The sequence below is a fragment of the Camelus ferus genome, chromosome 3 (genome assembly GCF_009834535.1).
Source record: "Camelus ferus isolate YT-003-E chromosome 3, BCGSAC_Cfer_1.0, whole genome shotgun sequence".
NCBI lineage: Eukaryota > Metazoa > Chordata > Mammalia > Artiodactyla > Camelidae > Camelus > Camelus ferus.
In genome coordinates, this window is record NC_045698.1 from 104,020,006 (window position 1) to 104,042,352 (window position 22,347).

General features: G+C 39.4%; 1 protein-coding gene across 1 annotated transcript; it reads right to left on the bottom strand.

Moving 5' to 3' along the window:
* Positions 1 to 12,534: 12,534 nt before the first annotated feature.
* Positions 12,535 to 20,901, bottom strand: C3H5orf46 (chromosome 3 C5orf46 homolog). Its single transcript, XM_032477052.1, has 5 exons — positions 20,671 to 20,901; positions 19,890 to 20,051; positions 15,643 to 15,778; positions 13,123 to 13,180; positions 12,535 to 12,593 (listed from the first exon to the last, which is right to left on the bottom strand). The coding sequence occupies exons 2-4, from the start codon at positions 19,957 to 19,959 to the stop codon at positions 13,135 to 13,137; spliced, it is 252 nt and encodes an 83-aa protein (XP_032332943.1). The 5' UTR covers positions 19,960 to 20,051; positions 20,671 to 20,901; the 3' UTR covers positions 12,535 to 12,593; positions 13,123 to 13,134.
* Positions 20,902 to 22,347: the final 1,446 nt, after the last annotated feature.

A 22,347-nucleotide genomic window follows, 5' to 3' on the forward strand; every position in this document is an offset into this window, starting at 1 on the left:
GCTGGCAATATAATCTCTGTGTAAATGTTAGCTATCTTGATTGTGGTGGTGGTTTCATGGGTGTGTACATCTGTCAGAATTCATCAAACTGTACAACTGGAATATGTGTAGTGTACTGTACAGGAACCATACCAGAGTAAGGGTGTTCAGTCAATCAGTCAATCCATCAGGAAAAAATATATATAACCTCCGTGTTAGGACTTCTACAATCTGTAGCTACAACCTATAGCTTTTCTTTGAGAAGAGATTTAATTACCTGTAAGTCACTTCCAGCAGATGCCCTCTTTATAATGTTCAGCTCAGCAGACGTTTATCTGGACTTCCCGTCTGTCCGTTAAAACACACTGATGTTCTCATTTCCTGTCTCGCTCTGTAGCACTGATTTCCTTGTTGCTTAGACTTGGGGATCATTCGAAGTACCCCCTCTTCTCAGCCTTACTTTCTAATTGCTGGGAAAGCGCTGTTGATGATAAGCCTTTTTCTTTGTATCGTGTACGTTTTTTCATTATCTCGACTGCCACTGCTCTTCCCCAAACCTTGTCACCCCCAGCAGACTGCTGTGCCAGGCTTTGCATCCCAAAGCTGATCTTTTCCAGCCCTTCTGTTGCACCACCAGAAAAGCGGTTTCTTAAAATACAAAAGTCATTCCCCAGTTTCAAACTCTTTGATAGTTTTTTTTTAGTGCTGATTGAAAACAAGTCATACACTATTTTAAAGCAATAAACATATTCATAACCCATATTTTGACGTACTTATTTTCTGACTTACTGCAAAATCTCCTTTCCAGACTGTGGAATTAAATGGGTAGGGACCTGAACTTACTTGTATCTGTATCCTCAGCACATAGCACAGAGCCTGTAGGTAGGCAGCATTAGGGTTTGCGGTTATCGAATGGATGGATTTCTTTCTGTTAAGTTTTATCTTGTTAGGTTGATCCTTTTGTTCTTTCTCATCCATCACATTAGTAAGCTATTCATTACTATTTCTCCTAGCTTGCTGTGCTTTGCATATTTAAGAAGGATGACTATGCCTTCACTCAAGGTGCTAAGTGGAGAAGACTGAGGAAAGAGTTCTGTGTCATCAAGCTTTGAGTAACAAATGTAATATGGCAATCTACTGGGGCTAGAGGTTTCTTTGTGGGGGAGTGTGTCAAAGGGACTGATTCAGTTAAAAAGGAATTAGAGGATGGACTATGTTGAGGAAAATAGGCAGAACCTGATGATAAACATTATGGCAGAAGTTGATAAAATTACTTATGAAAGTGACAACAACAAATGCTGGCGAGGATATAGAAAAGTTGCATCATTCCGACATTGCTGGTGCGGATGTAAAATCTTACAGCTACTCTGGAAAAATACTTTGACTGTTTCTTAAAAAACTAAACAGGGAGCTACCATACAACCTGGCAATTGTCCTAGGCATTGATCCAGAGAAACCACATTTATGTTTATGCAAAGCCTGGATGCAAATGTTCATAGCAGTTTTATTTGTAATAATCAACACCTAGAAACCACCCAGTTGTCCTTGAATGGATGAACGGTTAAACAAACTGCTGTACATCTATCTATAGGATTGGAATACTAGCAGCAGTAAACAGAGAACGAACTTTTTTTTTTTTTTAATCTTTCCTCTGGTGAAAAGTAAATTTATTTATTTATTTATATATTTTTTTCTATATAAACATTTTTTATTGATTTATAAGAATTTTACAATGCTGTGTCAAATTCCAGTGTAGAGTACAATTTTTCAGTTATACATGAACATACATACATTCATTGTCACATTCTCTTTCGCTGTGAGCCACCACAAGATCCTGTATATATTTCCCTGTGCTACACAGTACAATCTTGTTTATTCTGCATTTTGGAGAATGAACTATTGATACACACAGAAACCTGGGTGAATCTTCAGAGAATTATGCTACATGAAAAAAAGTCAGTCCCCAAATTCCATTTGTATAAGCATAAACATTTTCAAAGGGACAAAATTATGGAAAAGGAAAACAGATTTGTGAGTTCCAGAAGCTAAGAAAGGGGTAGGAGTATGAGGAAGCCAGTGTGCTATCTCAGGGATTCCTGAGAGATGTTTATGGTGATGGAAATGTTTTGTATTTTATCTGTATCAATGTCTATATACTGGGTTTAATATTGTAGCAGAGTTTTGCAAGATGTTGCCGTTTGAGGAAATAGTAGAGAATATGCAAGATCTCTCTAGTATTTGTTACAACCATGTGTGATTCTGTGATTATCTAAACATAAAAGTTTTACTTAAAAAAACTGTGAAGATAATCAGTATATAGAAATATATATTATATGCAATTTAATTAATATAAGTTACATAACTGTGATATATAATATGTATTTCTAATTATATATGTATAACTGTGTATATAATTCTATATGTGTATAATTACATATGTAACTTTCATCCCTTTCTCCCATAAATCCCACAGACTAGAAGAAACCCATGAACAGAGCTATAGGATTTTTCAAAACATTTTCTAACATTTTTTAAAGGCATGCATATATGAATAAGCCATATTTTATTTTAACTGACATCTATTTAAATCATTTCTAGTATATTTTTGTTATTATAAAGAGTTCTACAGTAAACATCCATAGATTTACATTTATTTTTGTATTTCATTCTTTCTTTTTTCAGGATGGATTTAAGAGCTGTTTTTTTAATCTGTGTTTTTTTAATTTAATTTTCAATTTTTATTTATTTATTTATTTATTTATTTATTTATTTATTTATAATAGACTTTATTTTTTTAGAGCAGTTTCAGGTTTACAGCAGAATTGAGCAGAAAATACAGAGTCCCCACCCACACATATATACTCCCCTACCCTCAGCATCCCTCATCAGTGTGGCATATTTGGTACAATCAGTGAGCCAACATGGACACATTATCATCAACCAAAGTCCATATTTTACATTAAGGTTCACTCTTGATGTTGTACATTTTTTTGTATTTATTTCTTCAGAAAAATCTTGGAAGTAGAACTACGAGGCCAAGAATTATTTAGTGTTTAAAATTTTGATTAACTACTGACAAATTTCCATTTAAAGGAGCAGTTGGGATGTGAGGTCATTGAGATCAGAGAAGAGTCATTTCCCAAGATGGATTAGGGACCCAAGACGGTGCTTAGGATGTGGTCGTTGCCTGATCGCATTCCCTCCCTATCCAGTGAGAACATCTGCACCATGTCTGTGGCTCCATCACCAGTCATGACTATTTTCTAAAAATTGTATTTTTCCTTTAATAGTTTAATAACTTTTCCTTTCCCACCAGATTCGGCTGTTGCCTGCATCTCATCAAAACCTGCATATTCACCATTAAAGTAGCATTTCAGCCTATTGGCAAATACATTGGTTGATGGGATGTTGAGCTATGAAGCTCTACAGTGCTCCCAAAGCCACCAGACATTAGGAAAAGCTGAACATTTCGCTCAAGTAGGTGACCTACTAGCTCCCTTATGCCGGGGGGCAGTGTGGGAGGTGCTTTGCTATCAGCTGTTTGCACCTGTTCCCTGGAGGAATAGATGAGAGCTAAGCACCGAGAACCTGAGAAAGCGATAAATCCCTTTTTTGGCTTGATATGTTGGAGGGTCTGGAGATGTAATGTATGAATCCTAATATTTCTGGCCTTCATGTTTAAGTCAAGTAATACTAACAAACAGGTCAGTAAGTAAAACATATTTGCTATTTTTTTTTAATTTTTGGAAAAGAACCAGTTGAAAAGCTTGCAGGCTGATTAACAGACAGCAGGGAGCGCTCATAGGCTGTTAGCAGTGTTAAAGAAGACATTTTATTTTTGTATCTATTCAAGATCTATAATAAGAAATCTCAGCACCTTCTATTGTGTTAAAAATTTCACTGGGAAACACAACTAAATGAAAATTATTTGATGTTCCTCCTTTCTATTAAGTACCTCTGGCTTTATTTTGAGCATTTTTGTACAGTGCATTCTTTGCTCTGCCACTAGCTAGGTTTGTGTCTTTGTCAAATGAGAACTTTTTCCTGATTAAGTAATAGTAACCACTAATATGACTAAAAGTCACAGTAATGGTCGTTGGTTATTAATTATATTCTCAATATATTTTTAACTCAAATATGGTGGTGATTGAATATTGATATCTTTGCCAAAAATTGATAAACAAAATGAACAAGGCCCCACAGATTTTGCAGTGTAAAGACACAGAAATTGTGCAAGTCAGTAGGTAAATAGATGATGACAAATTATGATCAGGACAATAAAAGAGGAGAATAGGATTTTAAGAATGGTAATAGTGACAAGTTCCCTGTTTTATTTTGAGTGGTCAAGAAAGTCTTCTTTGGAAGTGTCATCTAAATTGGGACTTGAGGTTGTGAAGAACCCATCTGGGTCAATGAATATTCTGGTTGAGGTTCCTGAATATGCAGATATCCTGAGGACAAGGAGAACTTGGCTTCCACAAAGAACCAAAAGAGTATTCGTGTGGCTAAAATCCATGGGCAGGCTCAGAGGGATGTGAGATGAGGGAGGATGGGTAGGCAAAGGTGAAACCATGCACTGGGTGTCATGGGAACAGGCACTGGTTTTATCCTAAGAGCCAGGAGAGTCCTAGACAGCTTTGTGTACAATATCCCCATCTCCAAGAATGGCACCACCACACATCCAGTTATATTAGTCAGACACCTGGGAGTCATTCTGAAACCTTCATTTCCCTGACACATCATATCCACCTCATCACCTCATCCTACCAAGATCACCTCCTGCTATTTTCTTGAATCCTCCCCTGGGGCTCCATATGCACCAACACTCCCTCATCCAAGTCTCTCAAATCTCTTGCAACAGCTTTCTAGCAGGCTTCCTGCTTCTACTCTGGACCCCTCAGTCTGGTCCTCCCAGCAGCCAAGTGATCATTCTCAATCTAATGCTTAAAACCTTTTGGTGTGGCTTTCCACTATTCTTGGAGTTAGGAAGGAAGTCCTGACCACGCCTACGAGGACCTGGAGGCCTAGCACTAGCTTTCCTCCCTAGCCCTCATTCGTTCCCCAGCCGCCTTGACCTTCAGGCACTGATGAAGCCTGATACAGGGCTTTTGTTAATGCTGTCCAGTCTTAACTACTTCCTCTTCATTTACTTCTCCTGAATTTATTTTCATTACCTCCTTGTCATTTTTTTCCCAGATCACAGATCAAGTCTCACGCTCTTAGGAAATCCTCTTCCCTGTCAAAGTGAGATACATTAGTTAGAGCCTCAAATAGAATCATGTTCCCCCCTTCCTGAGCATGTCTCTCAAAAATAATTATATACTTAAGTATGACTAATACCTGGAGCAGAGTAACATTCAGTAAGTGTCTTATGATCAAATGAGTGAGTCACATGAAGTAACATACACCCATTAGATGATCCATTTTCTAGATATTCTCGAAGCTGTTTTATTGAAAGAAAGGACAGGAGATGCATTAAGTTCCCTCCCGTACTGACGCCATGGTAGGGACTTTGGGACTGGGGACAGAGTGATGCTGTGGACCGAGTCCTCAGGCTGCTGCCTCAGGGCAGCAGAGTTGTGTTAGAGGTTAGAACAACCTCCCACTCAGCCTCTATCAGCTCTCATATCTCAGGCATGGTGTTGATTAACTTCCCTGAGCCTCAGTTTCCTCACCTGTCATGTGGAGAAAATAATGCCAGACCAGGTGACTTCAACTGTCCTGCAATTATAAGGTCACAGTGAGATGACAGTGTGAAGGGATCCTAAACGAAAAACCCTATGAAGATGCGAGAGATGCTCGATTTCTAAAAACAGGTGTCCCTGCTGCTGCAGAGATGGATCTTATCAGAGGGTGGGAAGAGAGGTAACAAAGGGTAAGGAGAGGAAACGTGCATAGTAAAGCCATTGGGAAATCTTTAAAATCTCTCTAGGTCGATGGAGATCTCAGACTGGTATTTCTTGAAAGTGCACCAAATCCTGTACTGACTTGGTACCGTCTTTTTTGTTGTTGTTTGTTTTGTTTTGTTTTGCTCTATTACCAACATCCAAGAGTGATTTCAAGTTGTACAAGAAACAGATGAAGATACAGACAGAAGCTCTGATAGGGTGGGTCTCTCTCACACAGGGAGGACACTGAGTTTTTACTCATAGTCAGTCTATTTCCCAGGCACAGATTAGGCACTCAGTATCCAAAGAGAGATTTTGGGGTCACATTTGTCAGGGAGAAGCAGTCTGATGTCAGATGCCGAATATAATGGAAATCTGGTAACTTTCGTTTAAGAGGGTATGACGTTTAAAATTAGCACAGCCTTGAAACAATCAACAAAATGAAATGCTAACCTATGGAATGGGAAAAATTATTTGGAAATCATATCTGGTAAGGAATTAACTTTTAAAATATATAAGGAACTCATAATATAGGAAAAAAAATTTTATTAGAAAATGGGAAAAAGTCCTGAATAAACATTTTTCCAAAAAAGACATACAAATGGCTGACAGGTTTATGAAAATTTGCTCAACATCACTAATCATCAAGAAAATACAAATCAATGCTCTAATGGGCTATTACCTCACACCTGTTAGAATGGCTATCAGGAGTTTGGGATTAACAGATACGCACTACTGTATATAAAACAGATGAACAACAAGGACCTACTGTACAGCACAGGGGACTATATTAAATCTCCTATAATGAGCCATAATGGAAAAGAAACTGAAAAAAATATATATGTATGTATATGTATAACTGAATTGCTTTGCTGTCTACCTGAAACTAACATTGTAAATTGACTACACTTAAATAAAAAATAAGAATTAAAAAAAAAAGATAAGAGATAACAAGTGCTGACAGGGATATGGAGAGAAGGGAACCCTCGTGCGTTGTTGGAGGGAATATAAATCGGTGCAGCCACTATGGAAAATAGTATGGAGTTTACTCAAAACAGTAAGAATAGAACTACCATATGATCCAGCAATCCTACTTCTGGGTATATATCCAAGGGAAATAACATCACCATCTCAAAGAGATATCTGCACCTCCATGTACATTGCAGCATTAATTACAATAGACAAAACATGGAAACATCCTTTGCTGATGGATGAATGGATAAAGAAGATGTGGTGTGTATACACACACACATACATATATACACATACACAATGGAATATTATTCACCCTTAAAAAAGAAAGAAATCCTGCCATTTACAGTAATATAGATGAACTGTGAGGGCATTATGCTAAGTGAAGTGAGTTAGACAAAGAAAGACAAATACTGTACGACCTCACTTATATGTGAAATCTTAAAAAAAAGAAAGAAAGAAAATGGAATTCATCAAAATAGAGAGTAGATTGGTGGTTGCCAGGGGCAGAGGAGGTGGTGGGAGAAATAGGTGAAGCTGATCAAAGTTTATAAACTTCCAGTTATAAGATCAGTAAGTTGGAGATCTAATGTACAGCATGGTGAGACTACAGTTGATAACACTGTATTGTATACTTGAAAGTTGCTAAGAAAGTAGATCTTAAAAGTTCTTATTACAAAAAAGAAATAGAAACCATGTGAAGTGATGGATGTGCTAACTAACCTTGTTGTGGTAATCATTTAAAAATATATACATATATCAAATCATCATGTTGTACATCTTAAATTTACAGTGTTATATGTCAATCATATTTCAATGAATTTGGGACTACAAAGAAACTAGAAGTCTCTGGAAAATGCAGTGGGGTGGATTGTCTAAATTTATTGCAGAAAGTAATATGTATTTTTCAGTATTTAGGAGGTGTTCACTTTTTGTTGAGCTATCTACATTATTAAAGGTTCTTTGTGTTGCATGCAAACCTATCCTGGCTTAGTATAAATAGGAAGACAAATAAACAAAAGATTTATTGACAATATACTGAAGTTGCTTTCAGGGTCCTGGGAAGGACAGGACCCAGGACCACTCTTCAGAACTCAGTAGCAGAAACACATAGATCTTTTATTCTAGACTAGAGCACTGCCATAATTGTCCTCGTGCTTTATGATTTTAGTCTTGTCTTACTGTCCATGTTTAATAATTCTGGGAGCATCTTCCTGGCTCAGCTGGGTCAGGTCTGACAATGATTCAGTCCTCCATGACCAAGTGGGCAAGAACCACACCAATGGCCACCGAGGACCCGCGTCTGTGTAATGAGGTGGTAGAAAAAGTGAAAAGCACTAGACTTTTCAAGGACTCCTCCATCCGCCCTTTTCAAGTGTCTTCCAGGGCACTCTGCTATTCTATGAGAATAACGAAGACTGTGGGACAGCAATAACCTTGTCAATTAAAAAAAAAAAGGTCAGTTTTTAGTCTACTGGTCCAGGAGAGTGGGCTCAGATTTTTTGAAAGACTTTTCCAAAAAGGTTTCATGAAAGTTTTAGCTCTGAAATTTAGAGTTTTTAGGGGTTAAGAGCTTGTTCTTTGGAGTAAGGTTCAAATCCTCCTCCTGTCATTTACTGGCTGTGTAACTTTGGACTTAGCACGTTTCCTGAACTTTAGTTTTCTCAATTAGAAATGTTCTTTGGTTATTCTGGATAATACTAATTTTATACATTTCATATTTTTTGCATCGTTAAAAACTGTAAACATGCTTAGGAAAAATTACTCCCACCAATAAAATGCTTAATGCACTAGGATATGTGACCCCAAAGAAGACACATTTATTCTGGTGTCTAGACTCAAAAATGTAAAGTCAAGGTGTTCGAAGTAAGCTGTGTTGGATTGAAGCCCAGGCCTGAATCCTGAGAATTTTCTGGGTGCTGCTTTGAGGCCTCTGCCCTGGAGGACTTGTGAAACAGAAGAACTGGAAAAGCAGGCTTTGGCTGCCCTTGGCTTATTCTGGAGCCCTGTGGGTGTGTCCTTAGAAACACAGGCCAGAGAGACCTGCAGAGACAGTTTAAGACTTGAGGGAAAATGCAAAGATATTTAAATCTTTTCTTTAATATTTGTATGCCTCTGCACTTTAGAATGTGAGATGATTAATAATGAAATCAACTACAATATGTATTTGAAGAAACAAACAACAACAAGAAGAACGAAAATGCAAGATATAGAAGGCAAGAGTCAACAAGAGGGCTGAAGGGAGCACGCACATACGTTAGACACCAGGACAAACTGAGTCAGCTTCACTTTGAGTGTCTGACTAGACAGGAAAAATAAATAGATGAAGTAGACCAAACTACACAAATCTTATAATCAGAAAAGAGGAAGCGGTCCTTAGGGAAGGCACATTTTCTTCTTGCTCTAAGTTCTAGAAGAAATTCTCAGCAGGCTTCCTGGAGTGGATATTGAGTGATGTCCTGGCTGTCTGCAGGTTTGCTCATTAGCTACATGAGGTGTTCCTGTTAACTTTATTTATTAGCTCCCTCCCTAGGAAGTTCTTACTCAGTAAGTCTAAATATGGCATCTGGTATGTCCAAGTATATTTTTTCTTAATTCAAAAAATGTATATAGACGTTAAAAATTCACAAAGTGCTTTCCCATCTTTTACTTCTTTGACAATCTTAACAGTCTAGTGAGGCTCATTAGATTCTTTTCTTGTTTGTTTTAACACAAGAAAGGAAATTTATACTTTAAGATGTCAAATGACCTAAGATACTGGGAGACTTGAGCCCCCATGATTTCAAGTGATGCAGGACATTAGAAGTTAAGATTGTACAAGTCTGTTAACATAAGGAAATCATGCCAATGTGATCGAGCAGAAGTTGGGAGACTCTCAGACTAATTAGGTGTCTAACTGTTGGATGATTTGCTTTTGAGAACTTGACCCTTTCTGCTCATCATCTGAGATTGCATGCAGAAATTCACCTTCTTTGTAAAGCCCTCTTAATACCTACCCCTTCCTTCAGGTCTTCCTTTGTGAATCCTTTCTCCAAGGCATGGCCATGGCAGTTTTACATAGAACTTTTTATTCTTTCCCTGCACCGTCCCCGGGTGCACCATGCTAGGTGATAGCCCAAGCTATAAACTTCTTAATGCTGGGATGGTGCTACTCATCTTGGTAGCACCGGCAGAATCTGACTCATAGTAGGCATGGGTTAAATAAGCATTAAATGAATATGTAAGAAAGAGGCATATGTTGTAGGAGAAAGATGGAAAATCTATCTATTAATCTACCTATCTCAATTTAGGAAATACCTAGAATACCACATTTTCTACTCGGCATTCCTGTGAATCGCTAATTCTAAAACGAATTGCTTTTGATTAGATGAGGCAATTATCATGCAGTTGCGTCTTTTGAAACTGTTTATTAAATGAACAGTCACTGGGGTTTAAAGAGACACCTCCGATCAAACCATCCAAAATTTAATCTCTGCCTTAGAGACTTCCTTTTCCCTAGTCCAGGATTTTTTCAATCCCTAGAGAGAGCCATTCCTCTCTGCCCATAAGGGCATCTACAGTTGGTTCATGAATCCACTCAAGGCTTTTTTTATATGCCGTTAAAAAAAAAATCTGGCATTAAGATCTGGATCAAATTCCTAACATTTTTCAATATTAATGAGTAAAATGAGACTCAAGGGGACCAGCCGACTTCCCCTTAGTCCCACAAACAACAAATGGCCAAGTCAGAAGTTGAACTTACATCTTCTCTGTGCCTCTTGCTCTTTCTGCCCGTTCATGTTGCCTTGCCGATTGAACCGTCTCATACCTTGAGCCTCTAGGGTGGCGCTCTGAAGAGTCAGGGTGTGGGCACCAGTGAGCCTGAAGGAGGCATGTACTGAATGCAGCCTGAATGAAGACAAAGGGTTAGGACACCTGCAACAGGAGGTAGGCTGTTCCCCGAGTAGATGGGAATGGAAAAATTCAAACATAAGTGAGTGTTTTTAGAAGCTTAGCTGGCTTTGGGGTGAGGTACAGGTGTGTCTGGGTTGGGCATATTTTGATTGCAATGCCTCAGCCTGGTTTCCATCCTTAGAAGTTTATGGAAGAGAGTGAGCTAAATTCCAGAGTAATATGATAGTAGCTTTCTAAGCTTACACTAATCAATCCCTTGTTAAGAAATGGAGCCAGTAGGGGAAAGGAGCATTCCCAGCCCAAGTACAAAATAGAAGTTGGGAAAGGCCATGATTCTAGGAGATGCATGTAAGGTAACTCAGCTAACCCAAGGGGTAGTGTTTTATTTCCATGGGCACTAGAAGCATGTCTAAGATTACACAGTTTAATCACTATTCTCTACTGCCCCCTCCTACATGATTCTCTGTTCTCCAGTAGCTCTTCTCATTAGTGGTTGAGCACAGACTCTGGAATCAGGTTACTTGAATTCAGATCCACCCCCTCCTCTCTTATTAACTTGGCCACAGTAATTAAGCTCCCTGAGCCTTGGTTTTCTTATTTATAAAATTTAAGAATAACAGTACCTACTTTTCACAGGGAACATTAGAATTAAATTAGGTCCTACATATACATCACTTAGCTTAATGCCTAAAACAGGTAATTACTTTCCCAGGTCTAATGTTTCTGTTATATTTCGATATCTATTTTCAGGAGAGAAGTGGATAAGGAAACAGCAGGTATCTCTGAGCACTCAAACCAGACTGCACGGGAATCAAACTGTGCAGGATTAGAGAGCTTTCTAGTCCTTTCTCCTGGAATTAGGTTTGGCAAATCTTGTTCCTCTCATGAGTAACTCAACGCATGATTACATGGGTCCTTAGATTTTAGTGCATACAAGCCCCTCACTTAACAGGTGGAAATTGCACAAATCAAGTTCCAAGCAGAGTTGTGACAGGATAAGTTCTCTGAATTTGCAGCTAAGTTGTTTCACCCCACAATTGTGCTTCTTCCCCTAAAAGAATTTTATTAAGTCAGTGATTTAAGATGATAAAAATACATCTATTTAAATTAATTTTTAAAAATGACTGCAAAAATGATATTCTCCAGGAGCATCCATGTTGCTGCAAATGGTATTATTTTGTCTGTTTTTATGGCTGAGTAGTATTCCATTGTATAAATATACCACATCTTCTTTATCCAGTCATCTGTTGATGGACATTTAGGCTGTCTCCATGTCGTGGCTATTGTAAATAGTGCTGCTATGAACATTGGGGTGCAGGTGTCATCCTGAAGTAGGGTTCCTTCTGGATACAAGCCCAGGAGTGGGATTCCTGGGTCATACAGTAAGTCTATTCCTAGTCTTTTGAGGAATCTCCACACTGTTTTCCACAGTGGCTGCACCAAACTGCATTCCCACCAGCAGTGCAGGAGGGTTTCCCTTTCTCCACAGCCTCTCCAGCATTTGTTATTTGTGGATTTTTGAATGACGGCCATTCTGACTGGTGTGAGGTGATACCTCATTGTAGTTTTGATTTGCATTTCTCCGATAATTAGTGATATTGAGCATTTTTTCATGTGCCTTTTGATCATTTGTATGTCTTCCTTGGAGAATTGCTTGTTTAGGTCTTGTGTGCATTTTTGGATTGGGTTGTTTATTTTTTTCTTATTGAGTCGTATGAGCTGCTTATATATTCTGGAGATCAAGCCTTTGTCGGTTTCATTTGCAAAAATTTCTTCCCATTCCGTAGGTTGTCTTCTTGTTTTACTTCTGGTTTCCTTTGCTGTGCAGAAATACCATATGAGATCGCTCATATGTGGAATCTAAAAAACAAAAACAAAAACAAACAAAAACAAAGCGTAAATATAGGACAGAAATAGACTCATAGACAGAGAATACAGACTTGTGGTTGCCAGGGGGGTGGAGGGTGGGAAGGGATCGACTGGGATTTCAAAATTGTAGAATAGATAAACAAGATTATACTGTATAGCACAGGGAAATATACACAAAATGTTATGATAACTCACAGAGAAAAAAATGTGACAATGAGTGTGTATATGTCCAGGAATGACTGAAAGATTGTGCTGAACACTGGAATTTGACACAACATTGTAAAATGATTATAAATCAATAAAAAATGTAAAAAAAATAAATAAAATCATATTAAATTTTTTTTAATGACCTCAAAAAAAAATGACTGCAAAAAAAAAGAACAAAGCAAAAACAAAAACAAAAAAATAAGCCTTTTCTGCTTACGGGTAGATATGGGTGCCCATACTCATTAAATAAATCAAACCCTTTTCCTTTGTTCAGTACTCTTCTTTTGGCGGTAAATTTTAAAGTTAAAATCACCTGGGGAAGTCACTATGATGAATGTTCTTCTCGCTTATCACCAAATTCCATATAATCTCTTGGAAAAAAAACAGAGAAAAAATGAATTATGATTTAGATTGAACAGTAATGTTAGAATGATCACTAGGGCATCTTACAATATTTGAGCACTACTTTTCTTCTCTAGATTTTTCTGTGTCATGAAGTAGTACGATGCAAGATTTCTATAATGTTTTAATTCTGCCAACAAATCTATTAGTTTGGTGCCTGCTCATATATAAACTCTATAAAGACAGATATTTTGATATGTTTGTTCCACAGTATATCCCAGCACCTAGAACAGTGCCTGGCATAGAGTGTGAACTAATAAATATTTGTTGAATGGATAAATGAGTAACTTTTAATCTTTTGCATATGAAAAAATCCCCTGAAGCTCAAAGAGATGAAATAACCTGTCCAAGTCACATGGCTGGAAAATTGCAAAGCAAAATCTAAAACTTAGGTCTCCAGAATCATGAATTAATGCCAGAGCCCACTATACTGTACTGTTCAAGGACTGGGTGTTGGGCAGCTGTTGAGAAGGTAAAAGCTGACTAAAATGTGGTCTGTGAGGAGGTTCTAGTCCAGTGGGGAAAACACATGCATTCAGATAGAAGTAATTAAAACAATGAGGGAAGAGAAGACATCATGAAGGATCCTACAAAGCACTATGAAATCCCAGTAAATACTTGAATTTTCTGATTGTAGGGGTCTATGATGTCTTCACAGAGCTGGTCTTTGGATTGGACTTTAGAAAATTATTAGATTTAGCAGGTGAACAGAATGAATTTGGGGTTTGGGGGTCAGGCACTGATGGCAGAGAGAAAAGATATTGGAGGTTTAAGCAAATGTGATCTGCTCTGAAACAGAAATTACTTGATGTTGAGGTCTCAGGTGTTTGGCTTCAGAAGTAAGAGACATCATTGAAAGACATATTGGCAACAGGGAGGACCTTTGACATCAGCTGAATGCAATTTGCTCTGATTTTGTTGGCAATGGAAATTCACTGAAAGGGTTTCAAGCATGGTAGTGATAGGACTAAATTTGTTTTTGTTATATAACTTTGGTAGTAGGTAGAGGATGGACTGGAGTGGGGAGAGACAGAAATAGTGACACTAATAATAGACACATTTTGACACAGTAAAGTGATAGAGAATAACCAGGAATTGGATATTTACTACATCCCAGTGGCCAGGATATAGTTATATTCACCCTGCAGAATCCTGCTCACGCACCTGATAGTAATATATTGACTTAAGCAGATGAAAGATTACAAAATGACTCCTGATTACTTCTATATAGAAGTGGCTTTTAATCTGTTATTAGTCATAGACCTCTTTGAGAATCTTATAAAGTCAGAAGCACTTTCCCTAGAAAATTACAAAGATTCACATCTACACAAAATATGGATACAAATTTAGAGGCTCTGTGTACCTTTAAGGCCCAGCTGTATAGCCCAGAGCATCTAATCAAGGGCTTTCAAAATTTTATATAAGAATCACCTGAAAGCTTGTTGAAACGCACATTCGTAGCCTTGCCCCAGGAAGGAGCAAGATGGAAGGAAGAGACCTGCATTTTGTGTAAGTTTTCCTGGGGATTCTGGAGCTGGTGAGTAAGAGACCACGTTTTGTCAAACTCTGCTTAGAGGGCTATGGAGGAGAGAACTAGAGAGTGGAGGCTCATAGAGCTGGAGATTGAAAGTGCCTAGAAATTCAGAAGAACGAATTAGACCTTGGAGAGCTGAAACTGGGGAGATTAATGTCAGGAGAATGAAGTACCGGGTAAAGTAGAAGTGAAAGTCAGAGCTGTGTACACTTGGGTGGGAGGTACTGGGTACCGGAGCGAGGAAGCGGTTTGAAAATAGTGGGAAGATTCTGGGCTGTGCGAATTGCCATTAAGGCAATCCCTCGTGATCAGAGCCAACCCTCCTAAGAGAGGTCCTCTAGATGGTTTCAGAGGAGAGATTAGCTACCATCTCTGCTCACCCTCTTGAGTTACTCAAGATAGAAAATAAAGGCAGGACTCATGACACCTCTGACTCGTGAGCACCTCGCTCCCCACCACCCTCACCAGCGAGTTACAGTGTCTGCACTGGGGTTGGGGGGGCCCTTTATTTCTTTAACTTTATAGGTGAGCAAACTGAGGCACTCAGCGAGGGGGAGCATAAGCCTAGATCACAGGGTAAGTAACACCTGTGTTAAGACCACAACCCGGCTTTCTGTTCCCCGGCCCGGTGTTCTTCCCTCTCCCTACCTGGTCCTGAAATAAAAAATACTTTATGGAACTCCTTGTTCCATGAATTCCTTGGGAAATGTGCTCACCCCAAAAACACTTCAGGGAAATTCATTCAGTTGCAAATAAATCTTAAGGCAGGTTAACGCTTTTCAATGAAAACAACGCATTGGCGTGCGTGCGTGCAGTTTCATTTCTCATCCATTTTAATGCAATGTGGTCACTACCAAAAGCAACCTGGACAAAAGCAAGGTTTGTCTCAGTGCTTACGTGCTCCTCATCATGGAACGGAGAATGAACTCCACCGCATTCTCAATGATCTCCGTGCCCAAGAGGTTTAGGAATTTGGGGAACTCTGGCTCTGGTTTTTTGCTTGAGCTGTCTGGTTTGTCACCTGGTTTGTCATCTGAAAAACAGAACAGAACCTCAGGGTTGATTCTTAGCGAAAAAGGAAGGGAAGTCTCTCTCCCTTGGAAGGAGCCCCAGAGCCCTGTACACCCGCTCTCACTAGTTACATAGCCTCATCTGGTCATATTTATCCCACGTTTAATGCCTGCCTGGTTAGCATCTCACATGCAGTATGTTGTTTACTCCTAAAACCAAACAGACCGACAGATAATGATGCTTAGGTACATGTTGGTTCTCTTTCCAGATGAGTAAACTGAAGCTCATGAAAGTTAAGTAACTTGTTTGGAGTTAAGCAGCTGGTAAATACCAGTGCCGGGACTAAAATACAGATTGTCTGGTTTTAATATATTTTTCCCATAATCCCTAGGCCCGTGCTAATAATAATAATGAGGATATGATAATAGGTCACATTTGCTGAGCACGTTCCTGGGACAGGCAATCTGCATGCTTTATCTCATTTTATTCCCACAGCGACCCTATGAGGGAGGGTTATGGTTATCCCAAGTTAAAGGTAAAGAAGGGAAGTTGAGAGAGGTTTGGAAGCTGCTCAAAGTCGCAGAGTTGGCAAGTGGCAGAATCAGAATTTCAGTCCCATGTCTGTTCGGTATTAAAATCTGGATTCTTAAGCATTCTGTGATGAACTGCATAGTGTTTGTGTTTGACAGAAAAGTTATGAGCTAACCACAAGTGTGTTGTAAGGTTGAAAGTGGTATACTAATAATGAGAAGGACGAGAAATTCTATCGCTTGTACATCATCTGATAGTTCTATAAATGATTTTACATTTGCACAATTTTCTGCTTGACTGATCTTGTGGAGGATGCAGATTTTAGCTCATGGGACTGAGAGACTGAGAAGATTAAGTGACTTTCAGAGAATCTCACAAATTGCCAGACAGGATGGGATTGTAACTGCAGGTCTCGTACTTTTGACATTTCATCAAGTGCCTTTTGAAATGAGGCCAAGGAGCTGGAGAGTGCAGTTGGTGACGTGTGAGGTCCCTTGGTGGGTTCTGGCTTTGCTCAGTGGTCTTACCGGTTCAGAAGATTAAGAGAATGGGAGATGGGCAGTGAGCAGGTGGGCTCTCCTCTGGACCCTGGTGCCAGGATGAAGTAGGACCTTTAGCTTTTAGTTTTATCATAGCCTTGCAAGTAGTGTTGGCAGGTTTGGCAAATAAAAACACAGGATGCCCAGTTAAAGTTGAATTTCAGGTAAACAACAATACTTTTTTAGTATAAGAATGACCTGTGAAATATTTAGGATGTATTTGCACTAAAAAATTATTTGTTTATCTGAAATTCAATTTTAACTGGATGCTTTGTGTTTTATCCATTAATCCTACTGCAAATTTTGACACAAGAAGTCCCAATTTTTAGACAGTGTACCCTGTGACTGAATGAAGGAGATGTAACTAGCTTTTGGTGTAGAGGCTGTCAAGTTAGTTAGAAGAGTTGCATGTATATTATGTCCTAAAATAGAGACTCTTGTAAAAAAAAAAAATATGGCTTTCATTTCTGCAAACATATATGCCACAAGAAAAGCTGTGGTAGGAGCACCACCAGTCTGAGACCTATAACCAGGATCAATATTCTAACCACCAGTATTTGTTCATTCAGCTGTTGGTTTTCCACATGTGTATTCTGCACATAGCATATGCTAAGAGTTAAGGCAGCAATGGTAATGTACGATATGACCCTCACGTGAAGCACAGAGCAGCCACAGTGACCAGAACTGCTTTGTTTTCATTACAGGAAGGGGAAGGAAAGAGAAAGCAATCTGTGATGCACAGGTCCTGGGATGTGCTTGCATCACATGTCTAATCCTTATTCAGCTGAGTGATGGTATTACAGCTTTACAGGCGAGAAAACAGAGGCTCAGAAAGTAAAGGACTCACCTAAAATCTCACATCTAGAAAGTGGCTGAGCTAGGGTTTGAACCTAATTTTTTTTTTTTTTAACTCCACAGAGCACGTTATTTACATGATAGAATATGGCCTTCAAGCAACTGTCCCTGAAAACATTTACCAGGTGCAGACCAGGAATTCGTTGCATAAAAAGTGAGTTCCTTTTTTCTGTGTTCCTATCTACCTACTTGCATAACAATTTAACCTTATCAAATTTTAATTTTAATTTAAGTTTAATTAAATGCTAACTTTGCAATATGCGAGGAGCCCTGGATGGTGTATGTTGGAGGTGAGATCCAGCCCTTGGATCACATATGTAATGAGAGGTATAAGAGTGTAATGGGGCATGTTTTGGAGTCTTGTATACATGAGTTTGATTCTTGTCTTCAACAAAACTTCACCATGTGACCTTGTAAACAGTACTTAACCCCTCTGTCTCTGTTTCCTCATTGTGTTATTGTCAAGATTGAAAGATTCTTTTTATGTCTGTGATATAGATCGTATACATGTACATGTATGCATATACATAGATCTACATGTCTTTATTATATAAACCACATATTGCAGTAATAGGCCTAAGGTAAGCCAACAGTAAATGCTCACTGTATTCTTAGTACTATTACCAATAATAATAGCAATGAAATGATTCACAGTAGCTTTCTCCTCTAGTGCTTAAAGAAATTAGGAAAATTTTTCAATGCTGTTAAAATATTAAGAAACTTGAAAATGTTGAAAAATATAATAAAAATCAAGAAACTGGACATAACAGGAAACAAATGATCAAAGCCAGTGATTGAATTTTTTTCTCCTTTCAAGTATAATATGGGGTTGCCTTTATTTACGTTCACTACCTGATTGAGTTTCTTAGTAAACATATAGTTCTGAAAAATACAAAAATGCTGATATTGATACAGGTTTTATAGTTTACAAAGTGATGACAAAAGCATGTTGATTTGACCTGGTGAAGTTGATATTTATACGGTTTTACAGATGAAGAAACTGAGGTTCAAAGCAGTGAACTGATTTACCCAGTTTCAGAGTTCATGACAGAGCTGGGACCGTTCTCTAGGATATAAAGGTCACCTTTCACTTCACCACGGTGATTGCTTTAGGAGCAGATGAACCTAGTCATCTCTGAGGCCTTTCCTGCAGTAGCTCTGCTGACGTGTCTGCCTGTGTGTTGTGCGGGTGGACAGTGGGTGGCTGAGGGTGTGAGTTCTGCCAAGTTACATTTAGAACAGCTCAAAAGGCTCTGTTACTAAATGTTTGCACTGTCAGTGTTTTCTGACCATCCTTCTGAATGGAGACAAATTAAGAGCTCACTGTCTTCTGCAGACCAAAAATTAATGAGAATTCTGCATGCTGCCTCGTGGTCCTCTGTGTGCTTGAACAGACATGAAAGAAGTAGGTGCTTTATGATAGAAGGAATTGAAGGACTTAGGTTCCAGTCTCAGGTGGGCCACCTCTACCTGTGTCTGTGCTCGGATAACTTCCCCTCTGCAAGCTTCATTTACTTACCTGCAGAAAGGGAGGTGATAAAACTGTGCATGTTTACTTAAGAGTATTATGAGAATCAAATGAGATAATACATGAGAACAATAACAGTTAACATTTATTGGTTGCTTATTATGGACCAGATACTTTTCCAATATGTTCGGTCTGGTGTATTTAACTTTTGTGACAGCTAAGTAAGAAAGTGAACTATCGATATTCTGCTTTAAGTGTGAGGCTCGTAGAGCTTAAATAACATGCCTGAAGTCACATTTCTGAGTGGTGGAGCCAGGCCTGGAGTCTTATTCCAGACTTTACACCTTTGAATATTATTAGTTATAATCATCAAAAAATAAACACCCCCAGCTCTCAAGGAATTTATAATACACTAGTGTCACTGTATCACATGAAGATATAAGATAGATGATATATGTATAATATATAAAATATAAGATATAAGAAAAAAAATCATTCTAAATCTTCATACATTCACTGAGGATAGAGGCTGTAACTGAGGCACATTTAAGTAAAAATCCTGCTTTCTTTTTGCTAGAAGATCTGCCTCTTGTCTCCCATCCAGTGCTCTTTCTGCAGTGCCCAAAGTCTCCCTCCTTCTCTCCCCCCGGCTCTCCACTTATATTCAGGATCAGTGACGCCAACCTCCTCCAATCACGGCTAACACAGTGCACAAGCTGCGGTCAGTCAGAAGTACTCACCAGCCTGGCAAATCAGGAGTAAGGCAAGCAGTCCCAAGACAGTTGTCAGCCAAAGCACTGAGACAGCCATGTTTGTAGCACTGGGTATCAATGCAGATAAGTTGTTCAGATGCACCTGAAGCCTTGCTCCATTTATAGGGCATTTATAGGTGACATCATCTGCTGTGGAATTCAGGTTGTTGCATAAGATATCAGTACAGCCCGTTCTTGGATCTCTCCTAGTGAGCCCTGCCCTGTCTTTCAAACCAAGAGCTTTTCAGCTAGGGAAAGAAAAACCCTCTTGTTTTTTCTTATGTGTGTTTATAAATGGCGCTGGTATAATTCTTTTGGAGTTCGTTCCACCACCAGCGTTGACAATTAGATAGGTGGGCATCAGGCAGAATTGCTACTCAGTGCCAAGCAGCAAGCAACAAATCAGATTGGTGAGGTGCGCCCGCTCCCCTCCCTGTGCACTCTGATGCTTCCTGTGCTCTGAGCTAGTTACTTGTCCCCATGTGGACATACCCATTCACACTCCCACGCCTTGGCTCCTGCCCTTTATTTTCTCAGGGATGTCCTCACCATGATCTCCCCTTGGCACATTTCTGCTTATTCCTCAGGCTCAGGTTCAAAGGCCCCCTTCTCTGCAAAGTCTCCATCAGGACCATTCCACCCCGCTGCAGATTGCTGCTCCGACGTCTGCCGTGTACCACCCTTGATCGGTTGTGTGGGAACTCACTGCTTTAATAGCTCTCTTCTCCTTTAGTCTGTAGATCTCTTAAGGGCAGAATATTTCACTCACTTCTGAATTCTCAAGGAGCCTCGTCGAGTGCTGGCACTGGTCTCCGCTGTGACTTCACTTCCTCGGGAAGGTGGTTCTAGTTCTTCCGGGCAGAGCTCGCTGTTCTTCTCATGCACCTGATGTGGACCTGTTTAAATATCTCCTCCCATCGGCTGTAGGCTCCTGGAGGGCAAGAGTATCTTTTTCAGAGTTGAGTATCTATTACTCAAGGCATATAGCAAACTTAAAGAGAAAAGAAGAATCATTAAATGATTGCACTCAGTAAAAAGGAATATTGGGTTTGAGACGCTGTTATGTATCTCAGGTAAAAAATACCCTTCCTTTTGGATGTAAACATTCAGGGGGATAAAATTTGGTTCAAGTCTAGATGATACTGGCTACCCTGAGGAATGCTGCAATAAAACCTCACCTGCGGTGAGGACTTGGGAGTGCTCTTTGAACTTACAGACGGACTAAAACTTACACATTGTGAGTGTCAGAGGGCCCTTTTAATACATGATGAGAGTCACTGAGGTACAGAAAAAGGAGGCTTATCTGGTGTCACAGACCAAGGCTGGGACATGGCCGTCTTACTCCTGGTTTAGTACTCTTTACAAGGCACCAAACTGTTCTTGAAAGCCATCAGGCAGCTCTGCATGGACACTTCCAGGCCTCCCAACCTATCTTCTCAAGAAGACTGGTCCCGTCTCCCCTATACAAAGAATTGTGGTCTGAAGACAGTGTTCACAGGAGGGAGATTTCAGCAAGTTAGATTTACGCCATCAGGGTCACTGCTTAGGACTGAGTGCTGTGTTGTCCCAGGGGCTAGGGGGGAAATAACATTCAGGTGGCCTCTATTAGACATCCCATGGACCCTGACGGGGGCTGTATTTGCCTGGGAAAGGGTAACGATACCTTTTCCTTTGCATAAGCTTTGAGCCCTCACGGCTTAATCAGCCCAGACGGGGGCATGTTTTTCTAACTTACCACAAGAACGCTGTTCTGGCAAGCAGAGGCTGGATATTACAACCGAGGAGAGAGGCCTGCTGGCTTCTCAAGGACATCAGCTAAAGGGGCATGCAGACAACTCCTGAATCAGCTGATTTCAGTGGTCTGCAGTAGGGGAAACTCGCCCCATCCCGAGAGTCAGGAGAGCTGGCTTCTGTGTCCCGCTGACTCATTGTGTGACCGATGAAATACTCAAGAGTTCTCTGCTGTGTGCTCGTCACTTCTCTTCCCTGGGTTGATTCCTTTTAGCTTCAGATTTCAGCTATCATATCTGTCTCTCTTTTTTTTTTTTTTTTTTTTTTTGCAAACTTCTGTGACCTTTGAATCTGATTCAGATCCCTTTATTAGAATCTTTGATACACTCTTCACTCTTCCTTCTTAGCACTTAAATATTATTTTTTGTTTGATTATTTAGTGTCTCTCTCCCCAAGAAATATTAAAATCTGGTCTATGTTGTTCGCTGAGACAGCTCTGGGTTCTAGGATAATGCCTGACACATAGAAGATACCTGTCAATTAATGAATTAATAATTCTGAGAAGAGAAGTGTGGACTCATGCAATAGTCCTATCAGTAATTATCTGTGTGACTCTGACAAACGACTGATACCACACTAAGTCTCAGATTCCTCCTCTGTAAAATTGAGACATAATTTCATGCCTATTTATCTGTACTATCTTAAGGGTATAGGA

Excerpts from the sequence above, each read along its gene's own strand:
- C3H5orf46 (XM_032477052.1), bottom strand. The coding sequence starts at position 19,959 with ATGGCTGTCTCAGTGCTTTGGCTGACAACTGTCTTGGGACTGCTTGCC. Across the intron at positions 15,779-19,889 it reads ACTCCTGATTTGCCAGGCTG|ATGACAAACCAGGTGACAAA; the intron begins GTGAGTACTTCT and ends TCTGTTTTTCAG. Across the intron at positions 13,181-15,642 it reads CGTTCCATGATGAGGAGCAC|AGATTATATGGAATTTGGTG; the intron begins GTAAGCACTGAG and ends TTTTTTTCCAAG.